Source organism: Rhinoderma darwinii, chromosome 13, assembly GCF_050947455.1.
Source record: "Rhinoderma darwinii isolate aRhiDar2 chromosome 13, aRhiDar2.hap1, whole genome shotgun sequence".
Lineage (NCBI taxonomy): Eukaryota > Metazoa > Chordata > Amphibia > Anura > Rhinodermatidae > Rhinoderma > Rhinoderma darwinii.
The window spans coordinates 12,110,948-12,129,255 of record NC_134699.1 but is presented as its reverse complement, the minus strand read 5'-3'; the positions used below and the strand labels follow the sequence as shown (position 1 = coordinate 12,129,255).

Here is an 18,308-nt window from a genome sequence, read left to right as displayed (position 1 = left end):
TTTATTGGTACCATTTTGGAGTAGATGCGACTTTTTGATCACTTTTTATCACATTATTTTTAAGTCAGGATTCACAGAAAACAGAAATTTTTCCATTGTTTTTTATTTTATTTTTTTATGGCGTTCACCGTGCGGGTTAAATAACTTAATTGCTTTATAGTCGGGGTCGTTACGGACGCGGCGATACTAAATGTGTAACTTTTTTCCTTTATTTTGTTTTTTTTTTTAATAGTAAAGCATTTTGTAAGGGGAAAAAGTGGGTTTTTCATTATTTTTTTTTAAATTAACTTTATTCAATTTTTTTTTTACTTGTCCCACTAGGGGACTTTAATATGCGATCATCCGATCGCTATTATAATACACTGCAATACTTTTGTATTGCAGTGTATTACTGCCTGTCCGTTTAAAACAGACAGGCATCTGCTAGGTCTCCGGCATGACCTAGCAGGCATTCACTACAGGCAGACCTGGGGGCCTTTATTAGGCCCCCCCGGCTGCCATAGAAGACAGACACTCGGTGATCTTATCGCCGGGTGTCAGTGGGATGAGAGGTCTCCAAAACCACTCAGATGCGGTGCACGCTATCTAGCGCCGCATCTGAGGGGTTGAACGGGTGAGATCGATACGAATATCGATCTCATACGTTCGAGTAGGGATGTACCAGCCCTCAGCTACCTCTGGCAGCTGAGAGCAGGGAGATTTATCGGCTCCCTGCTGGTTATTTATCCTTATGCATCGCCGTGAAACGGCTATTGCATCAGAATAAAGCCCACTAATGACCGCCGTGAAAAGGCTAATCGGCGGTCATTAAGGGGTTAAACTATTGACCTGTAATCTCTCTTGTGTTGTCTGGTACCCAGGTTCCCCACCTGTGGTTCGTGCTCCCGCGGGGATACACATAATGTCCTTATTCTGTATTTTCTAATAGGGGCAGCAATGTATGACCGCAGCATTGGAGGTACTTTGATATAATGTATTTGACTAAGGGGTACTTGGCTAAGAACATGGCTTTTGTTTGTTGGTAGGGGCAAACAATTACAATGGTCAGAGAGGAAACGGTCTCAGTAGTTTCCTATTTAACAATCTAATGTTCTTAGCCAGATCTTCCATAACCAACAGGTTCTCCTTTATGAACTGCACAGTTGAATAGAATTGTGGATTAAATAGCTTTTCTGCTTTAAAAAAAATCTATTTTAAAATTCCCAAGTAAGGCATCCTAAGTTAAAGGGGTTGTCTCACGACGACAATTTCTCCTATTGGAGGACTGGCATGTCGGTGCATTACATGGGTAGATTGCAGATTTCAAAGACAACTGTGTTATGTTTCTTTTTCCCTGAGGTGGGGACGTAGGGAAATTGAACACTTTTTTCAGATTACAGCTGATCGCTGGGGGTTCCAGCAGTGGGACACCATGTGATCAGCTTATTTTCAGGGGAAAGTAAAAAAACAAACAAAAAACCCCTCAAAAGTCAATAACATTTTTTAAGCATGTTACAAGCACGGGGATGATACTTGAGCAATACATGTAAGAGAATGTGCTGATGTCATCACGCTTATACAATTTATATAATGCTGCTGCTTGGGAATGTATGGCTGTATCAGTACTGACATTACACAGCAGCAGTTCTACTGACCTCTGGGTACCTGCACATCCGGAGACGGAAACAGTTTACGTGGGTGCAATTTGATTTTCTTATGCTTGATTTCATGGTCGCTTCCTTCTGTACTGATGTCAGCAAAGTGGCCGCGCTCATTGTTTATTCGTTTGATGTATGATAAAGTGTCATTTAATGTGGGTCCTGTAACATATATATATCTGATTAAAGAAATCCTTTGCAGGTGTAACTTATCTACCACTATTAGGAAACTTTAAGACCCCATGCACACAAACGTGTTTTTGCGGCCGCAATTCCCCCGAAAATCCACGGGAGAATTGCGGCCCCATTCTTTTCTATGGGGCCATGCACACGACCGTAGTTTTTGCGGTCCTTGCACGGCCCGGGAGCCCGGACCGCAGAAAGAACGGGCATGTCTTATTACGGCCCTGTTCTGCGGTCCGGGCTCATTGAAAACAATGGCGACGGCCATGTGCATGTCCCGCGATTTGCGGGCGGCCTGCGGCTGACAGTCCGCAGCCGGCCGACCCGAAAAACACGGCCGTGCACACGGCTACGGTCGTGTGCATGAGGCCTAAGTGTACTAATCTTTCGGGTGTCTTTTCAGAATAAGCTGCTATATGTGTGTAGACGAGGAATAACACTTTTTCTGGCCACTTGTATCCTGCATTATTTAGCAATTTTCCCCTCTGCAGGCTCTCAAATTCTTAGTTGTCTCGGAGATAGTGGGCGAAGTATAAAGGCTATTGTGTCTTCTATACACTGCACAGATAAAGAGGAGAATCCTGCTCTCCTATCTCTATCCATCACATATAGAGGCAGCAGAAACTTGGAGATTACACAGCAGTAACGAGCAGTGTAGCTGAGAATCCAGCACTGGAGTGAGATATAACACAACCAACTGCAGCAGTGTCTCTGTGTGTGTCTCTGCCTCTCTCTCACTCTGTTCCTGCAACATCCTCCCCTCTCCATATACTTCTATGGGCAGCAGAAACCTAATCCCTCAATGAGCTGATAATCCATCTGATTTCTCAAGACGGATTTCAGCAATGAATTGAGAGTGAATGATAAGTGCAGGATACGGTGGGAAGGAGGGAGAACCTTCTTTATGATCATCAGGACTTACCAGATTTATGAATGTTTACACAAGTCATTTCACAGCTCGAAGTTTTTCTTGCACTTGAACCAGAATATAAGGAGGGGCAAATATTTTCCTGGGAAGAAGTATGACATTGTTAAGAGCACAATATATTCACAGTAGCACAAAGGGGAATTTATAGCTGGTTAGCAGAGTGGAAACAATGCTATTTCTGCCATGTAAAAATGTAGATAAAAGTATTGTCTAAAGGTGCCCTCCATCAATGATTATCGCACTGCCCACACATAATTCTACAGCCCACTTTGTTTTAGTAATTATCTTTTTTTACAGCCCACACAGTCTTTTTCATGCTAAATACCATAGTCATAACATGGCTTATTCTCTTGCTACATACGATTCATCATTTACAAAGCATGTACCTAGTCAACACACACAAGGCCCAAACCTATTAAGCCGTGTACGGCAGGTTCTGTCGCACACTATGCTGAAAAATGTCTCACGCGACGATGTGCGACATTTTAGCAATAAAATTTGCAACAAATTTGGCGGGTGATGAGAAAAGTGGGCCTGGTCTCCAAAGGAGATAAAGTTTAGACAACTTGTATTTTGTATAATAGGAGTAAATGGTGCAAATTTTGGCTAAAATGTACCTCTGCTTATGGCACGTGTAGATTTTATTTCCTCGCTTTATGACAGTAGAATTGCGTCAAGTTTATTTTGTGGTGTGCGCTTTTTAATAAATTTGGCACAAATAGCTCCAACTGCCTCCAAGACACCAGTCTTAGTAAATGTGGGCCAATGTCTGGAATAAGTTAAAAGGCTATTCTCCTAAAATGAAATATGTTCCCCTTTTGTGTAAACTCTTACGATTACTGTTCGGATTCACACGATTATTTTAGTTTTATTTTATGATTCATATTGTTGAATAAACGACATGTGCATCTGTTTCATTGGCATTACTTTCCATATTCTCTCATCTGCAATAGCAGCATTTTTGTACTTTTTTTTAAATTGTAATCAGTTCTGCTCGTATTAAAATATTGTAAGGGTATGTTCACACGGCTAGTTTTCAGAAGTTTTTCGGTCCGTAAACGCCCCGAAAAACATCTGAAAATATGGAAGCTGAATGCCTTCAAACATCTGTCCATTGATTTCAATGGGAAAAATGTAGTTTAGTTCCGACGGGGCGGTTTTTTACGTGGCCGTTTAAAAAAATAGTGCGTTAAAAAAAACGCCCTGTAAAAAGAAGTACATGTCACTTCTTGAGCCGTTTTTCATTGGGTCAATAGAAAAACAGCTCCATAAAGGCCACAAAAAACGCATCAAAAACCACTTGATGCTTAAAAAACGGCTGAAAATCAGAGGCGGTTTTCTCTTGAAAAGAGCTCCGTATTTTACAGCCGTTTTTTGTTTAGCGTGTGAACACACCCTTAGTGTTTCAGCAAATAAATGTAATTCTTTGTATAAGAAGTTATCTTTAATTTAGCCTTGGTCACGTGATGAATACACAGGGGCAATGCTTTTTACAAGACACAGCTCTGATACACACAAGGTAACTGTATTAGCCATCACCCTGTGCGTCCATATTGGAAAATGTGATATCTTTTTGTTATGCAAAAAACTTTATTTGCTGAAACTGGAATATCCCTTTAACCCCTTCCCGACATTTGACGTATCCATACGCCAAAGTCGGGTAGGGGAAGTATGGAGCGGGCTCACGCGGTAAACAGAAAACACCTCAGAGTAACTAGCGGCATCACGCTCGAGCGCGATCCCGCTAGTTTTACTCGTTAAATGCCGCGGTCAACAAAGACCGCAGCATTTAAATCGTTAGAAAGAGGGCGGCGACCCCCTCTAACAGCTCATCGCGCCTCCCGCAACGCAATCGCGGGGGGGGCGATGGATGCTACGGCTGCCTGGGGGCCTAATGAAGGCCCCCAGGTCCGCCATCTTTGTGCACCTATTAAGCCCTGTCTCCAGCAGGGCTTAATAGTTGCCTGTCAGAATCACGACATACTGCAATACATTAGGATCTAACGATCGCTGGTTGAAGTCCCCTAGGGGGGACTAATAAAAAAAGTAAAAATGGGTTAAAGTTGTTGTTTTTTGTGTAAAAAAATAAAAATAATATTAAAAGTTCAAGAATCCCCCCTTTACCCATTTTCCCCCCTAGAGCATAGTAAAAAAATAAATAAACATAATTGGTATCGCCGCGTCCGTAAAAGTCTGAACTATTACAATATATCATTATTTAAACCGCTCGGTGAACGCCGTAAAAAAAATAAATTTGTAAACGCCAGAATCTCTATTTTTTGGTCACCTCATCTGCCACAAAAAATGAAATAAAAAGTGATCAAATCATCGTATTTACACCAAAATGGTATTATTAAAAACTACAACTTATCCCGCAAAAAATAAGCCCTCATACCACTTAATTGACTGAAAAATAAAAAAGTTGTGGCTCTCGGAATTTGGCGACATAAAATACGTTTTCTTTTTTACACTTAGGCTTTTACTTGTAAAAGTAGTAAAATATAGAAAAACAATATATTGGTATCGCCGTAATCGTATTGACCCGCAGAATAAAGTTAACAAGTTGTTTTAACTGCACAGTGAATTCCGTAAAAACGGCGCGCAAAAAAACATGGAAGAATTGCTGTATTTTTCATTTTCTACCCCACAAATAATTTTTTTCCCGTTTACTAGTATATTATACGACAAAATAAATGGTGCTACGAAAAACTACAACTCGCCCCGCAAAAATCAAGCCCTCATAGGACTATATAGATGGAAAAATAAAGACGTTATGGCTTCTGGAATGTGGGGAGGAAAAAACTAAAATGAAAATCTGAAAAAGGGCTGCGGCAGGAACCACTAATGTCAACCAATACAATACTTGTCATATACAGAATAATTGTTATATAAACGTATACTGTATGTTCAAGGACTGTGGAGATGCGCCTCTGGGAATTACAATAGCTTTCATTAGTGGTTGTCATTCTGCATCTGTTAGGGTGGATTCACAAGTGGCAGATCTCGTTGCAGAAATCTTCTGCAACTGAAAATCCGTTCCATTCATCGGATTGTGGTTGTTTTTGCAGCAGGTGGATTGGATTTCTGCAGGTTCCATTCAGATGAATGGAACTGATTTTTAGATTACAGAAATTTCTGCAGCAAAATCTGTCACGTGTGAATCCACCTTTACCTATGTATGATAACAACATAACTCAGAAACAGCTGATTAGAATATTAAAGGACCACTCTGGGAAAAACCGATGCCCTGCGAATGACAGAGGTATTCTCTATTTAGTGTTCTTTAAATCCCTTTGTCATTCACCGCATCTTCAAGTCCTACACTAGGCATAACACAGTGTGTCACTATATCCTGCAGTGTTAGGCTATGTTCACACAGAGTTTTTTGCAGACAGAAAATTCTGCCTGGAAAAATCAGCTCCGGTATTTTTTAAATGGTTTTGCACCACAGGCGTTTTTTGACGCGATTTTTGACGCGGTTTCACCGTGTTTTTTTAAGGCGTTTTTTCCCCATTTCTTCAACGGACAACGGGAAAAACCGCAAGCATTTTTTGCCGAAAAATGTGTAAACAATTACGTCAAAACACGAGTTTAATTCCGTCTCCCAATGATTTCAATAGGTTTTTTGGGGCGGAAAACTCCTCAAGATAGGGCATGTCGCTTCTTTTTCCTGCGAGCGCTTTTTTTAGCTTGTGGTAAAAAAATACCTCCACCTCCCATTGAAATCAATGGGAGTCAACTGCACAAACTCTGTGTGAACAGGGCCTAACTATGAAATAACAAGAGGAAGATACAAAAATATTTATTTTTAGAGTGGAAATCGCAAAGCCTTAATCTGCTCACAAAACTTTTGGCTTCACTATAAACCCCACTGATCGAGAGAATGAAGGGGCAGGGGATCCTTTGGATGTTATCTCTGCACAGCTCAGAAAGCTGCAGTACATGCATAGCACCTGGACGGTGGTACTGCTGTATGGGGAAAACTTTTATAAGGCCCCTTATTCTAGCAATCTAGCGATATGCCGTCACTTGCTACGGCTGGAAAACTCTTTAAGGCCCTGTTCACACAGAGTTTTTTTGACGAGTTTTTTGACGTGGAAACCGCGCCACAAAACTCGTCAAAAACCGCCCGAAAATGCCTCCCATTGATTTCAATGGGAGTTGGACGAGTTTTTTTACCGCAAGTAAGAAAATTGCGTCGCGGTAAAAGCGTCATGACCCATCTTGAGGCGGTTTCCGCCTCCAAAACCCCATTTCAATCAGTCAGAAAAGGGAAAAAAACGCCTCGACAAGTGTTTTGACGAGTTTTTGTCAAACCACTGCAAAAACCGTCTGGAGCAGTTTTTGAAGGAGAAATTTTCCTCCTACAAAAAACTCTGTGTGAACACAAGATCCAGTTTCCACTTTGAATTTTTGGTAGTAGATTTATAACCTCGATGTCCACTTAATACTACATTTCTCTTAGAGAGGTTGCTGCAAAAGGGATGAACAATCGTCAGCAGGTTTTTCAGGTGAAAACAGATGACTGCAGTCAATTAGTGAAGCCGGACCAAGGCGATCAAATTAGATTTCAGCCACTCTGGACGACCCCTTTATTTAATAAACCTCTTATTCAAAATCACTAATTTCGCATAACGACGCATCTATTTTAAAAATAAAAAGTCTAAACACAAATATGAATGGACTACGAATGCTATAATGGTCCATAAGATGACCTATTGTGGGTCCGTTTTCTGCATACTCATGTGAAACTGGCCTGTGTATTCCCGAGTGCTATTTTCCAAGTAATCGTTTTTAGACAAAACAAGGAGTGGATCTTAATGAGAAGTATAAAGGAATGTTTTATACTTTTCCTCTTTTTGGAACCAACCTCAGCTTTGAAATAAAGAAAATGCATGTAAAAACTCCACCGAATGTGTTAATCCTGAGGGAAGAACTTACCTTTGTTTTTGTCTTGAGAGTGTGTACCCCTGTTTTGCTGGTGTTTTGGACAGGTGAGTCCATCCTCAAATGTTGCTCATTGTACTCATGTCCTGTTACCTCTAGAACATTTACCCCACTTACAGTAGAGTGGTCCAAAGTTAATGTTCCCTGCAACAGAGGGATCGAAATCAATATTTCCCCCCTTTATAATATGCACTGTAATTTGTGATATTTCCACTTTGTAACAAACATGCTATGAAGATTTTACTAGTACAAAGGCAGAAAGAAAAAGATCTATTCACCTGTAACAAACGGCTAAAAGCTGGAGATAATGGTTCCTGACCAGTCTGGCCTACATCCCGTTTTTTCCCAGTCCTGTGTGTGAACTGGGCTCGCTTTGATGCAGACTTGTCACTTAACTCTGTCCATTGCTTGTTGAGTTTTTTTAACTCTTTTAAAATGTTTATAGATTCCTCTGGAGTCTGTTGCTGAAGAGGTGAGGCAGATAGTGAGGGGGATGAATGAGCGATGGTTGGATGTTTGGTTGGTAATTCTGGATCTGACTCATATTGTTCAGCTGCGACATAAAAATGTTTAGACGACACAAATTACCTCAATTCATCACATTAATAACGGGAAGCTTTTGCTTTGTAGTGCATTCATCATATCACACAGATGTATTACATAGAGTGATATTCCCATAAAGGGGTTGTCCAGTTTCAGCAAATTAATGTTATTTTGTTTTTATATTTAAAAGTTCTACAATTTTTCAATATACTTTCTGTATTAATTCCTTGCGGTTTTCAAAAACTCTGCATGTTGAAAAATTCATTGTTTACTTCCAGTTGATACAATTCTGTCCATGGTCATGTGATAGACACCCTGGTGCTGGGATCGTTAGAAGACAGCGCTCTGATACACATACTATTAGGGTATGTTCACACAGGGCAGATACGCTGCATAAAAGCACACAGCGTATACACCTTGGGCGCTACAGGGAACTCCGTCTGAAAAACCCCACCAACTTGTGGTACAGTTTTTCGTCTGGTATGTCCGCTGCGGGAAACTGCACATATTAAAAAAAAACACATACTTACCCTCGGACGTCCTTCAGACCGGCCTCATGGGATGATGTTTTATCCCATGTGACCGCTGCAGCCTGTGATTGTCATCCCAGGAGGCTTCTGGGTAAGGCCCCATTTACACGGCCGTGCCCGTAATCACTGCCTGCGTAACACAAAAAAACGGACATGCTCCATAATTCCCGGTACAGTTCTACGGCACGGACACCCATCCGTAGCGATACGGAAAGGTGTCCGTGGCCAATAGAACTGAATGGGGCCATAATTTTTGCACAATTTACAGCCATGTGCATGGGGCCTAACTCTAAGATTTGTCTAAGTTGCGGTTTTTGCAGCATTTCCGCTGCAAAAAAAAACCTCTACATCTGATATTTGTTGCAGGTTTTACATCCCATTGATTATGCAAATACAATTGACATGCTGCGGATTTAAAAAACCGCACCGCAGGTCAATTTCTTAATATTTTTTCTGCTGATTATCTATGCGGTGTGTGGATGAGATTTGTTCAAATCTCATCCACTTTGCTGCTACTATATTATGCTCTGAAAACCCGCAGTATTTAGCGCTACGTGTGAACTTACCCTAAATGTAACGATCCAGCACCTGTGTGTCCATCTCATGACCATGGACAGCATATAACATAATTTTCTGAAAACAGACAGCCCTTTAATCCAGAAAGTGATAATCCAGCATAATAGTGCAGTATAATGTAGCACAGTAGATGAACATTTGGTTGAGCATTTATGTTTCTGGGTACACTGTACATTGTTTATATATGACGTTTGTGTGAATCCTTATTACTCACATCTCATCTGCTCCACTGACCCAGGACTGGAACAGACAGGTGATACAGGTTTCCTATACACGGAAGCTGATATCTTACTACTGACTGTTTCCTTTTCCATTTTAGGTTGATTTGGAGGCATTTTCGCAAAGTTGCGATGTTCCACATTCTTCTGTTTTTTCTTAGTTGTCAGTAACCCATGCTGAAATCAGAAAAGTAATGTGGAAAAAGTCAAGAAAATATCAGGACACATTAGTTAATATATATAAGAGAGGATACTATGGTTTATGTGAATGGCAAGCATTCATGATAAAAAAAAACTCTACTAACATCACATAGCAAGTACAGTTGAAAAAAAACTTTTCTATTTGTTGGATAAGCACAAAATATCTCTTAAAGTTTTTACTTGATAGTATTTCTCCCAATCACAGACTTCGGTCTCGTTAATAGAACAACTATCTACTGGTTAGTTGCCTTTAGTTAAAGAGGCTCTGTCACCAGATTTTGCAACCCCTATCTGCTATTGCAGCAGATCGGCGCTGCAATGTAGATTACAGTAACGTTTTTATTTAAAAAAAACAAGCATTTTTGGCCAAGTTATGACCATTTTTGTAGTTATGCAAATGAGGCTTGCAAAAGTCCAAGTGGGTGTGTTTAAAAGTAAAAGTCCAAGTGGGCGTGTATTATGTGCGTACATCGGGGCGTTTTTAATACTTTTACTAGCTGGGCGTTCTGATGAGAAGTATCATCCACTTCTCTTCAGAACGCCCAGCTTCTGGCAGTGCAGCCACAGCGTGTTCTCCAGAGATCACGCTGTGTCGTCACTCACTTCCTGCCCCAGGTCCTGCATCGTGTCAGACGAGCGAGGACACCGGCACCAGAGGCTACAGATGATTCTGCAGCAGCATCAGCGTTTGCAGGTAAGTAGCTACATCGACTTACCTGCAAACGCCGATGCTGCTGCAGAATCATCTGTAGCCTCTGGTGCCGGTGTCCTCGCTCGTCTGACACGATGCAGGACCTGTGAGTGATGACACAGCGTGATCTCTCGAGAACACGCTGTGTCTGCACTGCCAGAAGCTGGGCGTTCTGAAGAGAAGTGGATGATACTTCTCATCAGAACGCCCAGCTAGTAAAAGTAGTAAAAACGCCCCGATGTACGCACATAATACACGCCCACTTGGACTTTTACTTTAAACACGCCCACTTGTACTTTTGCAAGCCTCATTTGCATAAATACAAAAATGCTCATAACTTGGCCAAAAATGCTCGTTTTTTAAAAATAAAAACGTTACTGTAATCTACATTGCAGCGCCTATCTGCTGCAATAGCAGATAGGGGTTGCAAAATCTGGTGACAGAGCCTCTTTAAGCTCCACATCACTTCCTCTCAGACGGCATATGTTTGTTTGAGGCCTAAATACACCCCGCACTTTGTAAATAGGAATTTCTTATATCAGGAATCCACTTGTCCTCTCTGATCCTTCTTGGCAGTGCCGTAGCATTACAGAGGGATGGCTCTCATTTTATAAGGCATTTGGAACAAAATGACCAATGTTTAAATTCATGCTGAAATTGACTTTATAAATTGGTTTACTAATTCTACTACTCTCATCATTTCACTTTCCAATTTACTGATTTTCATCCCAACCATATCACGTCCTCCCACACTAATCTCCCATAATGTACGTGACCTGAGATGCACTGAAGTCAATCACAAAATAAAAGCTATGGATACACTGAACACACTTCTCCCTTTTTCCAGACTGTACTAGAATTATGGCATTTCTCTCCTATAATATGGCCTCAAATTTTCTTACCTTATATCTATCTTGTCACACTACAGCAGTGATTCCCATCATTTTTTTGATGCGTGAACCGTTTTTCATCCTTAGGAACCATACCATCATGGAACAGTCACTCCTATCGCACTGCCAGCATGCACATAAAATCCCACAGCAGATATCACATACACTTTTATAGTCCCTGTAATACTGTTGTACAATACAACATTGTGCCAAATTTAGCACAACGTGCATTGCACTTATTTCAACACCATCAGAGACAGTTTGAGAGCGGAGAAAGCATGAAATGGCTCAGACTTGTAGAATGTTTTGTCTAATCTATGTCAAGCATCTTTAAAGAGACTCTGTCACCACATTATAAGTGCCCTGTCTCCTACATAAGGAGATGGGCGCTGTAATGTAGGTGACAGAGGTGCTTTTTATTTAAAAAACTGATCTATTTTCACAAAGTTAGGAGCGATTTAAGTTTATGCTAATGAGCTTTCTTAATGCCCAAGTGGGCGCACTTTTACTTTCGACCAAGTGGGCGTTGTACAGAGGAGTGCATGATGCTGACCAATCAGCATCATGCACTCCTCTCCATTCATTTACACTGCACTAGCGATATAGTTATACACAAACCCTAACATTACTACAGTGTCCTGATAATGAATACACATGACCTCCAGCCTGGACGTCATGTGTACTCAGAATACTGACACTTCTGAATCTTTTTTTGTGAGATTCCGGCAATTGAAACCAAATCTCGTTTAGCTCCGTGATCTCGCGAGATTTCGCATCCGTTGCTGGAATCTCACAAAAAAGAGTCAGAAGTGTCAGGATTCTGAGTACACATGACATCCAGGCTGGATGGTCATGTGTATACATTATCAGGACACTGTAGTAATGTTAGGGCTTGTGTATGAGGCTGCACATAGTGATATAACTATATCGCTAGTGCAGTGTAAATGAATGGAGAGGAGTGCATGATGCCGATTGGTCAGCGTCATGCACTCCTCTGTACAACGCCCACTTGGTCAAAAGTAAAAGTACGCCCACTTGGGCATTAAGAAAGCTCATTAGCATAAACTAAAATTGCTCCTAACTTTGTGAAAAAAGATCGTTTTTTTAAATAAAAAGCATTACTGTCACCTACATTACAGAGCCCATCTCCTTATGTAGGAGAAAGGGCACTTATAATGTGGTGACAGAGACTCTTTAAACGAGCCTAAGATCAGCTTTCTGCTAGGAAACAGAGTTACCGTATAATATCAGTTAATCTTTGCTCTGTATGCCTTGTATGTGAGGTTTGTACAGTTCCACTAGGTGGCGATCTTACCACAATTAGGATCCATAACAATATTGTGCTGATATAGATTTGGATGCCTGTCATCCAGAAGATGCTGACTTTGCTCATTAGTAAGATGGAATCAATTACTAACATGTACGTTGCAAAACATTAAGAGAAAAAAAATTGTCAAATATAAACAAAAACATTTATTATGGCAAATTTCATGATTTTGGTAATCGTTTATGAGAGCAATGAATGGATATAAATCCAATTTTGTTGTAAACTCATACACAGCACGCAAATAGTCTGTGCAACATTTAATTAGCTGCATATGATGAGCTATAAAGTTGTTGAGGTTACTATTCATTAAGACTAATAGTGATGAACACTAGAATGCAGGTCATTGTGCCTGGTTCAGAATGTCAAGGCGACTTTAAAACAGTTTTTTTAGGTGTTTTTTTTTTAATCCTAAAAATGTCTGTCCCTTAGGCCACATGCACACGACAGTGCCCGCAATCACGGCCCGCGATTGCGAGCACGGCCGGCCGCCAACTGCCACCCGCATTTTCAGGCCGTGCTCCCTTACAAAGTAAGGTCCGAGTCCCGGGACCCTCATAGATCAGCTGCTTTAACACCTTAATGACCAGCCTATTTTAAACCTTAATGACCAAGCAATTTTTTTCATTTTTCTATCGTCGCATTCCAAGAGCTATAACTTTTTAATTTTTGCGTCGACATAGCTGTATAAGGTCTTGTTTTTTGCGGGCCAAGTTGTATTTTTTAATAGCACCATTTTGGGGTACATATAATTTCTTAATTAACTTTTATTAACTTTTTTTGGGGGGTAATGGAAAAAAAACCATACATTTCGCCATACTTTTTTGCGTTTTAGCTTTACGCCGTTTACCGTGTGGCATAAATAACATAATAACTTTATTCAGTGGGTCATTACGATTGTGGCGATACCAAATTGATATCGATTTTGTATGTTTTACTACTCTTACACAGTAACACTTTTTTTTTCAAAATTATTTGTTTTTGGGTCGCCATGAATTGTTTTATCATAATTTTTTTTATTTTTACGCTGATGCTGCTGTATGAGGGCTTGTTTTTTGCAGGACGACTTCTATTTCTTATTGGCACCATTTTGGAGTACATGCGACATTTTGATCACTTTTGAAGGCAGGATGAACAGAAAACAGCAATTCTGGCATTGTTTTTTATTTAATTTTTTACTGCGTTCACCTTGCGGGTTAAATAACGTAATAACTTTATAGATGGGGTCGTTACGGACGCTGCGATACCAAATATGTGTAATGTTTTAATTTGTTGTTTTTTTAAGTATTTTAAGGGAAAAAGTGGGTTTTTCATTTGGGATTTTTATTTATTTATTATGAACTTTATTAAGCTTTTTGATAACTTTATTTTTAGTCCCACTGGGGGACTTCACTATGCAATCTTCTGATCGCTTTTATAAGACACTGTAATACTTCTGTATTGCAGCGTATTATTGTCTGTCATTGTAAAACTGACAGGCACCTGTTAGGTCATGCCTCAGGCATGGCTTAGCAGGCATTCAACACAGGCAGACCTGGGGGCCTTCGTTAGGCCCCCGGCTACCATAGAAGCCATTGGCACCCTCTGATTGCAATTGCAGGGTGCCGATGGGGTGAGAGAGGGAGCACCCTCCCTCCAAAACAACATAAATGCAGCACTCGCTAATGAGCGCCGCATCTAAGGGGTTAAACGGGTGAGATCGATATAGAAAGCGATCCCGCCCGTTAGTGCAGGTGTCCGGCTGTCTTTAGACAGCCCGACACCCGCTTTAGTCGGCACTGGACAATTGTGCTGGGCTTATGTCAGAGTGCCGTGAAAAGGCGGCGCTATGGCATAAGTACCTTTAAAGGCAGCCGTGAAAAGGCATATTGGCGGTCATTAAGGGGTTAAAGGTACGAGCGTTGCTTCCCCTTTTCTACTTGCTCACTGTGAATCGTTGGCACACATGTAGTCTTCTTCTTAAGTGAGTGGGAGAAAAGGCTGCAATACCTGTGAATCGCCGCTACATGTGTTGACAAGTCACAGTGAGTAAGTAGAAATGAAGGGTAAGCAGTGATCGTACGAGCGCTGCACCCTTTTCAAAACAGCTGAGTGGCGGGGGCCCCGGGAGTCGGACCCCCACCGATCAGCTATTGATGGCCTATCCTGAGGATAGGCCATCGGTTTTTGGGGACTTCAACCCCTTCAATAGGAATCCTTCAGAATCAGTAAAAGATTTTTTTATTTTACATTCATATGCAAGCAAAGTTTTATATGTACTGTATAATTTTTGTTGTAGGTTTGCTTTCAGTCTTGTGGAAAATAACAGATAATTCATTGTAGTATCAAGGGCAAATTGTGGCAAATAAAACCACAAGGTGGTGGTCCTGGGCGTTTGGGGGGGGGGGGGGGTACAATCGACTGTACTACCCCCCCCCCCCCCATTGGAACACTCACTTCTTGTGGTTTTGGTGTTTTTCCTTTTTCCCTATTTATATCACACTTAATGTCTCACTTGATCCGAAAAAGTATTTACCTTGAAACTAGTTATTTATTAAGACATGTTGTGATTTCAAACCTACGGATGCCGTGTATTGTTTTTACATTGGGTAATGCCAATTCTTCACTGCCGAAAATCCTGATCTAAGCGCTGAATTTGAAACCACAAGGACCGGTAAAATACAAATATGTCTGCCCCAGGGGTATTTAACCCACCACACGCCATTCTTGTTGTTGTGTCCTGCACACAACCAGAAAAGGTGAGCAAGTTTCCACCTCATTAATATAAAGTGTCCTATGAGGCGCTCTATCTTTTTTTTATATATATAGTTTTACTCTAATTGTACCACATGACATACTCGGCTTTATTGCTCTGATAAGCTCAGGTGTGCTACATCAATGCAGGATTCTAGAACAGGCAACAAACACAGAGAACAAAAGATCCTACTCCTGGACTAGTTCTTACCTGTCTTTTAGGGGTCTGTTTTCTGCTTGGTGGTCTGGGCTCCTCCTCGGACTCAGAATTGGAGCTCTCCGTAGAATTTTTCCTCTTGCCAGTTGCTCTCTGTGGGCGTTTTACATTACTCTGCTTAGATGTCTCCTCAGCGTCCTTTTTGCTTAAACACAATTCCTTCAAATGAGCAAAAAAAATGTCTTAGTCCATCTCCTGCCGCTAAATACTTTCCAACCATTTTATGTAGAACGACAGGACAATCTATATTGTTTTGTCTTACACTACAAATAATTTATTTTATTACATGAAATACAAATGTACAATAATGCTTATATATGTAACCACATATCAAACCCCATGACACTAAGCGCACTACCATATATACACTACACTTTCCTCATCTGCCTTTATTGGGACCGTAAGGGTATGTGCACACAATCTATTTTCAGACGTAATGGAGGCGTTTACGCCTCGAATTACCTTTGGAAAAGACGTCTCCAATACGTCGGCAAACATCTGCCCATTACTTTCAATGGGTCTTACGATGTTCTGTGCAGACGAGATGTAATTTTACACGACGCTGTCAAAAGACAGCGCGTAAAATTACAGCCTCGTCAAAAGAAGTGCAGGACACGTCTTGGGACGTAATTGGAGCCGTTTTTCATTGACTCCAATGAAGAACAGCTCCAAATTACGTCCGTAAAAGACGCCTTGCAAAACGCGGGTACATGCAATTACATCTGAAATTCAGGAGCTGTTTTCTCCTGAAAACAGCTCCGTAATTTCAGACGTAATTGCAGTTATCATGTGCACATACCCTAATGCTCTTGGATTTTACCTTGTGCAGTTTTTCATTTTGCTTCCGACTCTGTTTAGCAATGTCTGCTGCTCTACCTACAAAAAAAACAACGAGAAGGTGTGACTACGATACTCAAAAGGAAAAAAGCATCTGGATCCTTTGATGAGCATTTCCACATAAATAAAAAATTATACAGCAAGTCCTTGTCCACTGTTGCTTTAGCAACCATACCACCTTGCCTTTCCTGCAGCATGTCCTGCTGTCCGTTTTAAATTTCAGGCAGGAGAGACCTAGTGACACTTTTCCCAGTGATACAGGAGTAGAGGATGTACTGTACTACTGCATCACTAGGCAAATTTGATAACCTTTGTAATGGCAGCCCTATGGGTGTCACTTGGCTATTAGAAGAGAACGTTTCAAAGATGACCTAAAGGGGTTATCCTATGAATCGTTTTCATATCAAAAGTCCTGAAATGCTGTTAGTAGTTGTTTTAAAGTCTTTGACAGTGTTCCTAGCATACATTACTTTTTTTTTAAATATTTTTTGCTTCCCTGTGTCCCCCATGGTGCTGCTGATAATCTGTGCTGCTGGGGAAGGGGCTTTGAGCAGAATCCGTCATTTCCCTTTGGCAGCTGATGATAAAGACTCTTATTACTTCCCCTGCAGAAGGAGTCTCCTCAGCTACACCGCCATGTTACCGCAGAGGCTCTACTTCTTCCCTGACAAGCTGAGGAGGAGGAGTCTCCTTAGCTTTATTGCGATGCTACTGCAAAGGCTTTGCTCCTTCCCGGACCAGCAGGGCCGAAAGCTATTTCTATTGGCTGCTCTGCAGTGAACAGAGGATCACTATGCGGACACCTGGCTGTCGGGAGAGTGACTGAGCATGCGTATCCACCAGCACTCATCCTATTAGGCGGACCTGCACATTGCTATACACTTTGAACACCAGGTGACACCATACTCTGTAAGTAAATGTCATAACTTTTCACTTGATAATTCTTAGAAGAGAATGTAAATTGCAAACATTGTCCGTTTTTTTATGATCTATACCAGTCGTCTGCAACCTATGGCACCCCTGCTGTTGTGAGACTACAAATCCCAGCATGCCCTGACAGCGAAAGGCTTTATTATTCCAGCCAAAGGAATGGCATGCTGGGAATTGTAGTTTCACAACAGTCGGAGTGCCGAAGGTTGGTGACCCCTGATCTATACAATAAATTATATTTAATGGTGGGACAGCCCATTTAACCCCTTAACGCCGAAGGACGGATATATCCGTCCTCAGCAGCTGCTAGTTCGCGCAGGAGGACGGATATATCCGTCCTGTGATCGCGCGGGTACTGACAGTTTACCCATGCGATCAGCGGCAGGAGCACGGCTGTTATACACAGCCTGGCTCCTGCTGCAACTGCCGGAATCGAAGCACGCGCCGATTCCGGCAGTTTAACCCATTAAATGCCGCTGTCAATAGTGACAGCGGCATTTAATGTGTTTGACAGAGGGGGGAGCTCCCTGTCTCCCGATCGGCGCCCCCGCAAACAAATCGCGGGTCGCCGTCGGGTTTCCATGACAGCCGGGGGTCTAACAAAGACCCCCAGGTCTGTCTTCAGCATCTGCCTGTTAGGCGATGCCAGAGGCATGACCTAATAGGTTGCCTGTCAGTTTTACACTGACAGGCAATAATGCTTTGGTATACGAAGTATACCAAAGCATTATATATGCGATCGGCATATCGCATAGTGAAGTCCCCTGGTGGGACTAAAAAAAAAAAAGTAAAACCGTTAAATAAAGTTTGTGAAAAAAAAAATAAAAAAAATTACAGTCAAAGTCAAATAAAACTACTTTTTTGCCCCAAAAAGTGGTTTTATTTAATAAAACGGTCAAAACAAATCACACATACACATATAT

At 41.3% G+C, this 18,308-nt stretch overlaps 1 protein-coding gene across 5 annotated transcripts in view; it reads right to left on the bottom strand.

The window, feature by feature from the left end:
* Window positions 1-18,308, bottom strand: part of SYCP2 (synaptonemal complex protein 2) — a 91,922-nt gene that overhangs the window by 11,903 nt on the left and 61,711 nt on the right. For all 5 annotated transcript variants that reach the window (XM_075845527.1, XM_075845526.1, XM_075845525.1 and 2 more), the window contains 7 exons: window positions 16,439-16,494; window positions 15,613-15,777; window positions 9,559-9,739; window positions 7,974-8,248; window positions 7,690-7,839; window positions 2,743-2,830; window positions 1,635-1,799 (listed from right to left, as the gene is read on the bottom strand). In XM_075845527.1, coding sequence (XP_075701642.1) covers window positions 1,635-1,799; window positions 2,743-2,830; window positions 7,690-7,839; window positions 7,974-8,248; window positions 9,559-9,739; window positions 15,613-15,777; window positions 16,439-16,494 — 1,080 coding nt within the window. The remainder of the gene's footprint in view (window positions 1-1,634; window positions 1,800-2,742; window positions 2,831-7,689; window positions 7,840-7,973; window positions 8,249-9,558; window positions 9,740-15,612; window positions 15,778-16,438; window positions 16,495-18,308) is intronic.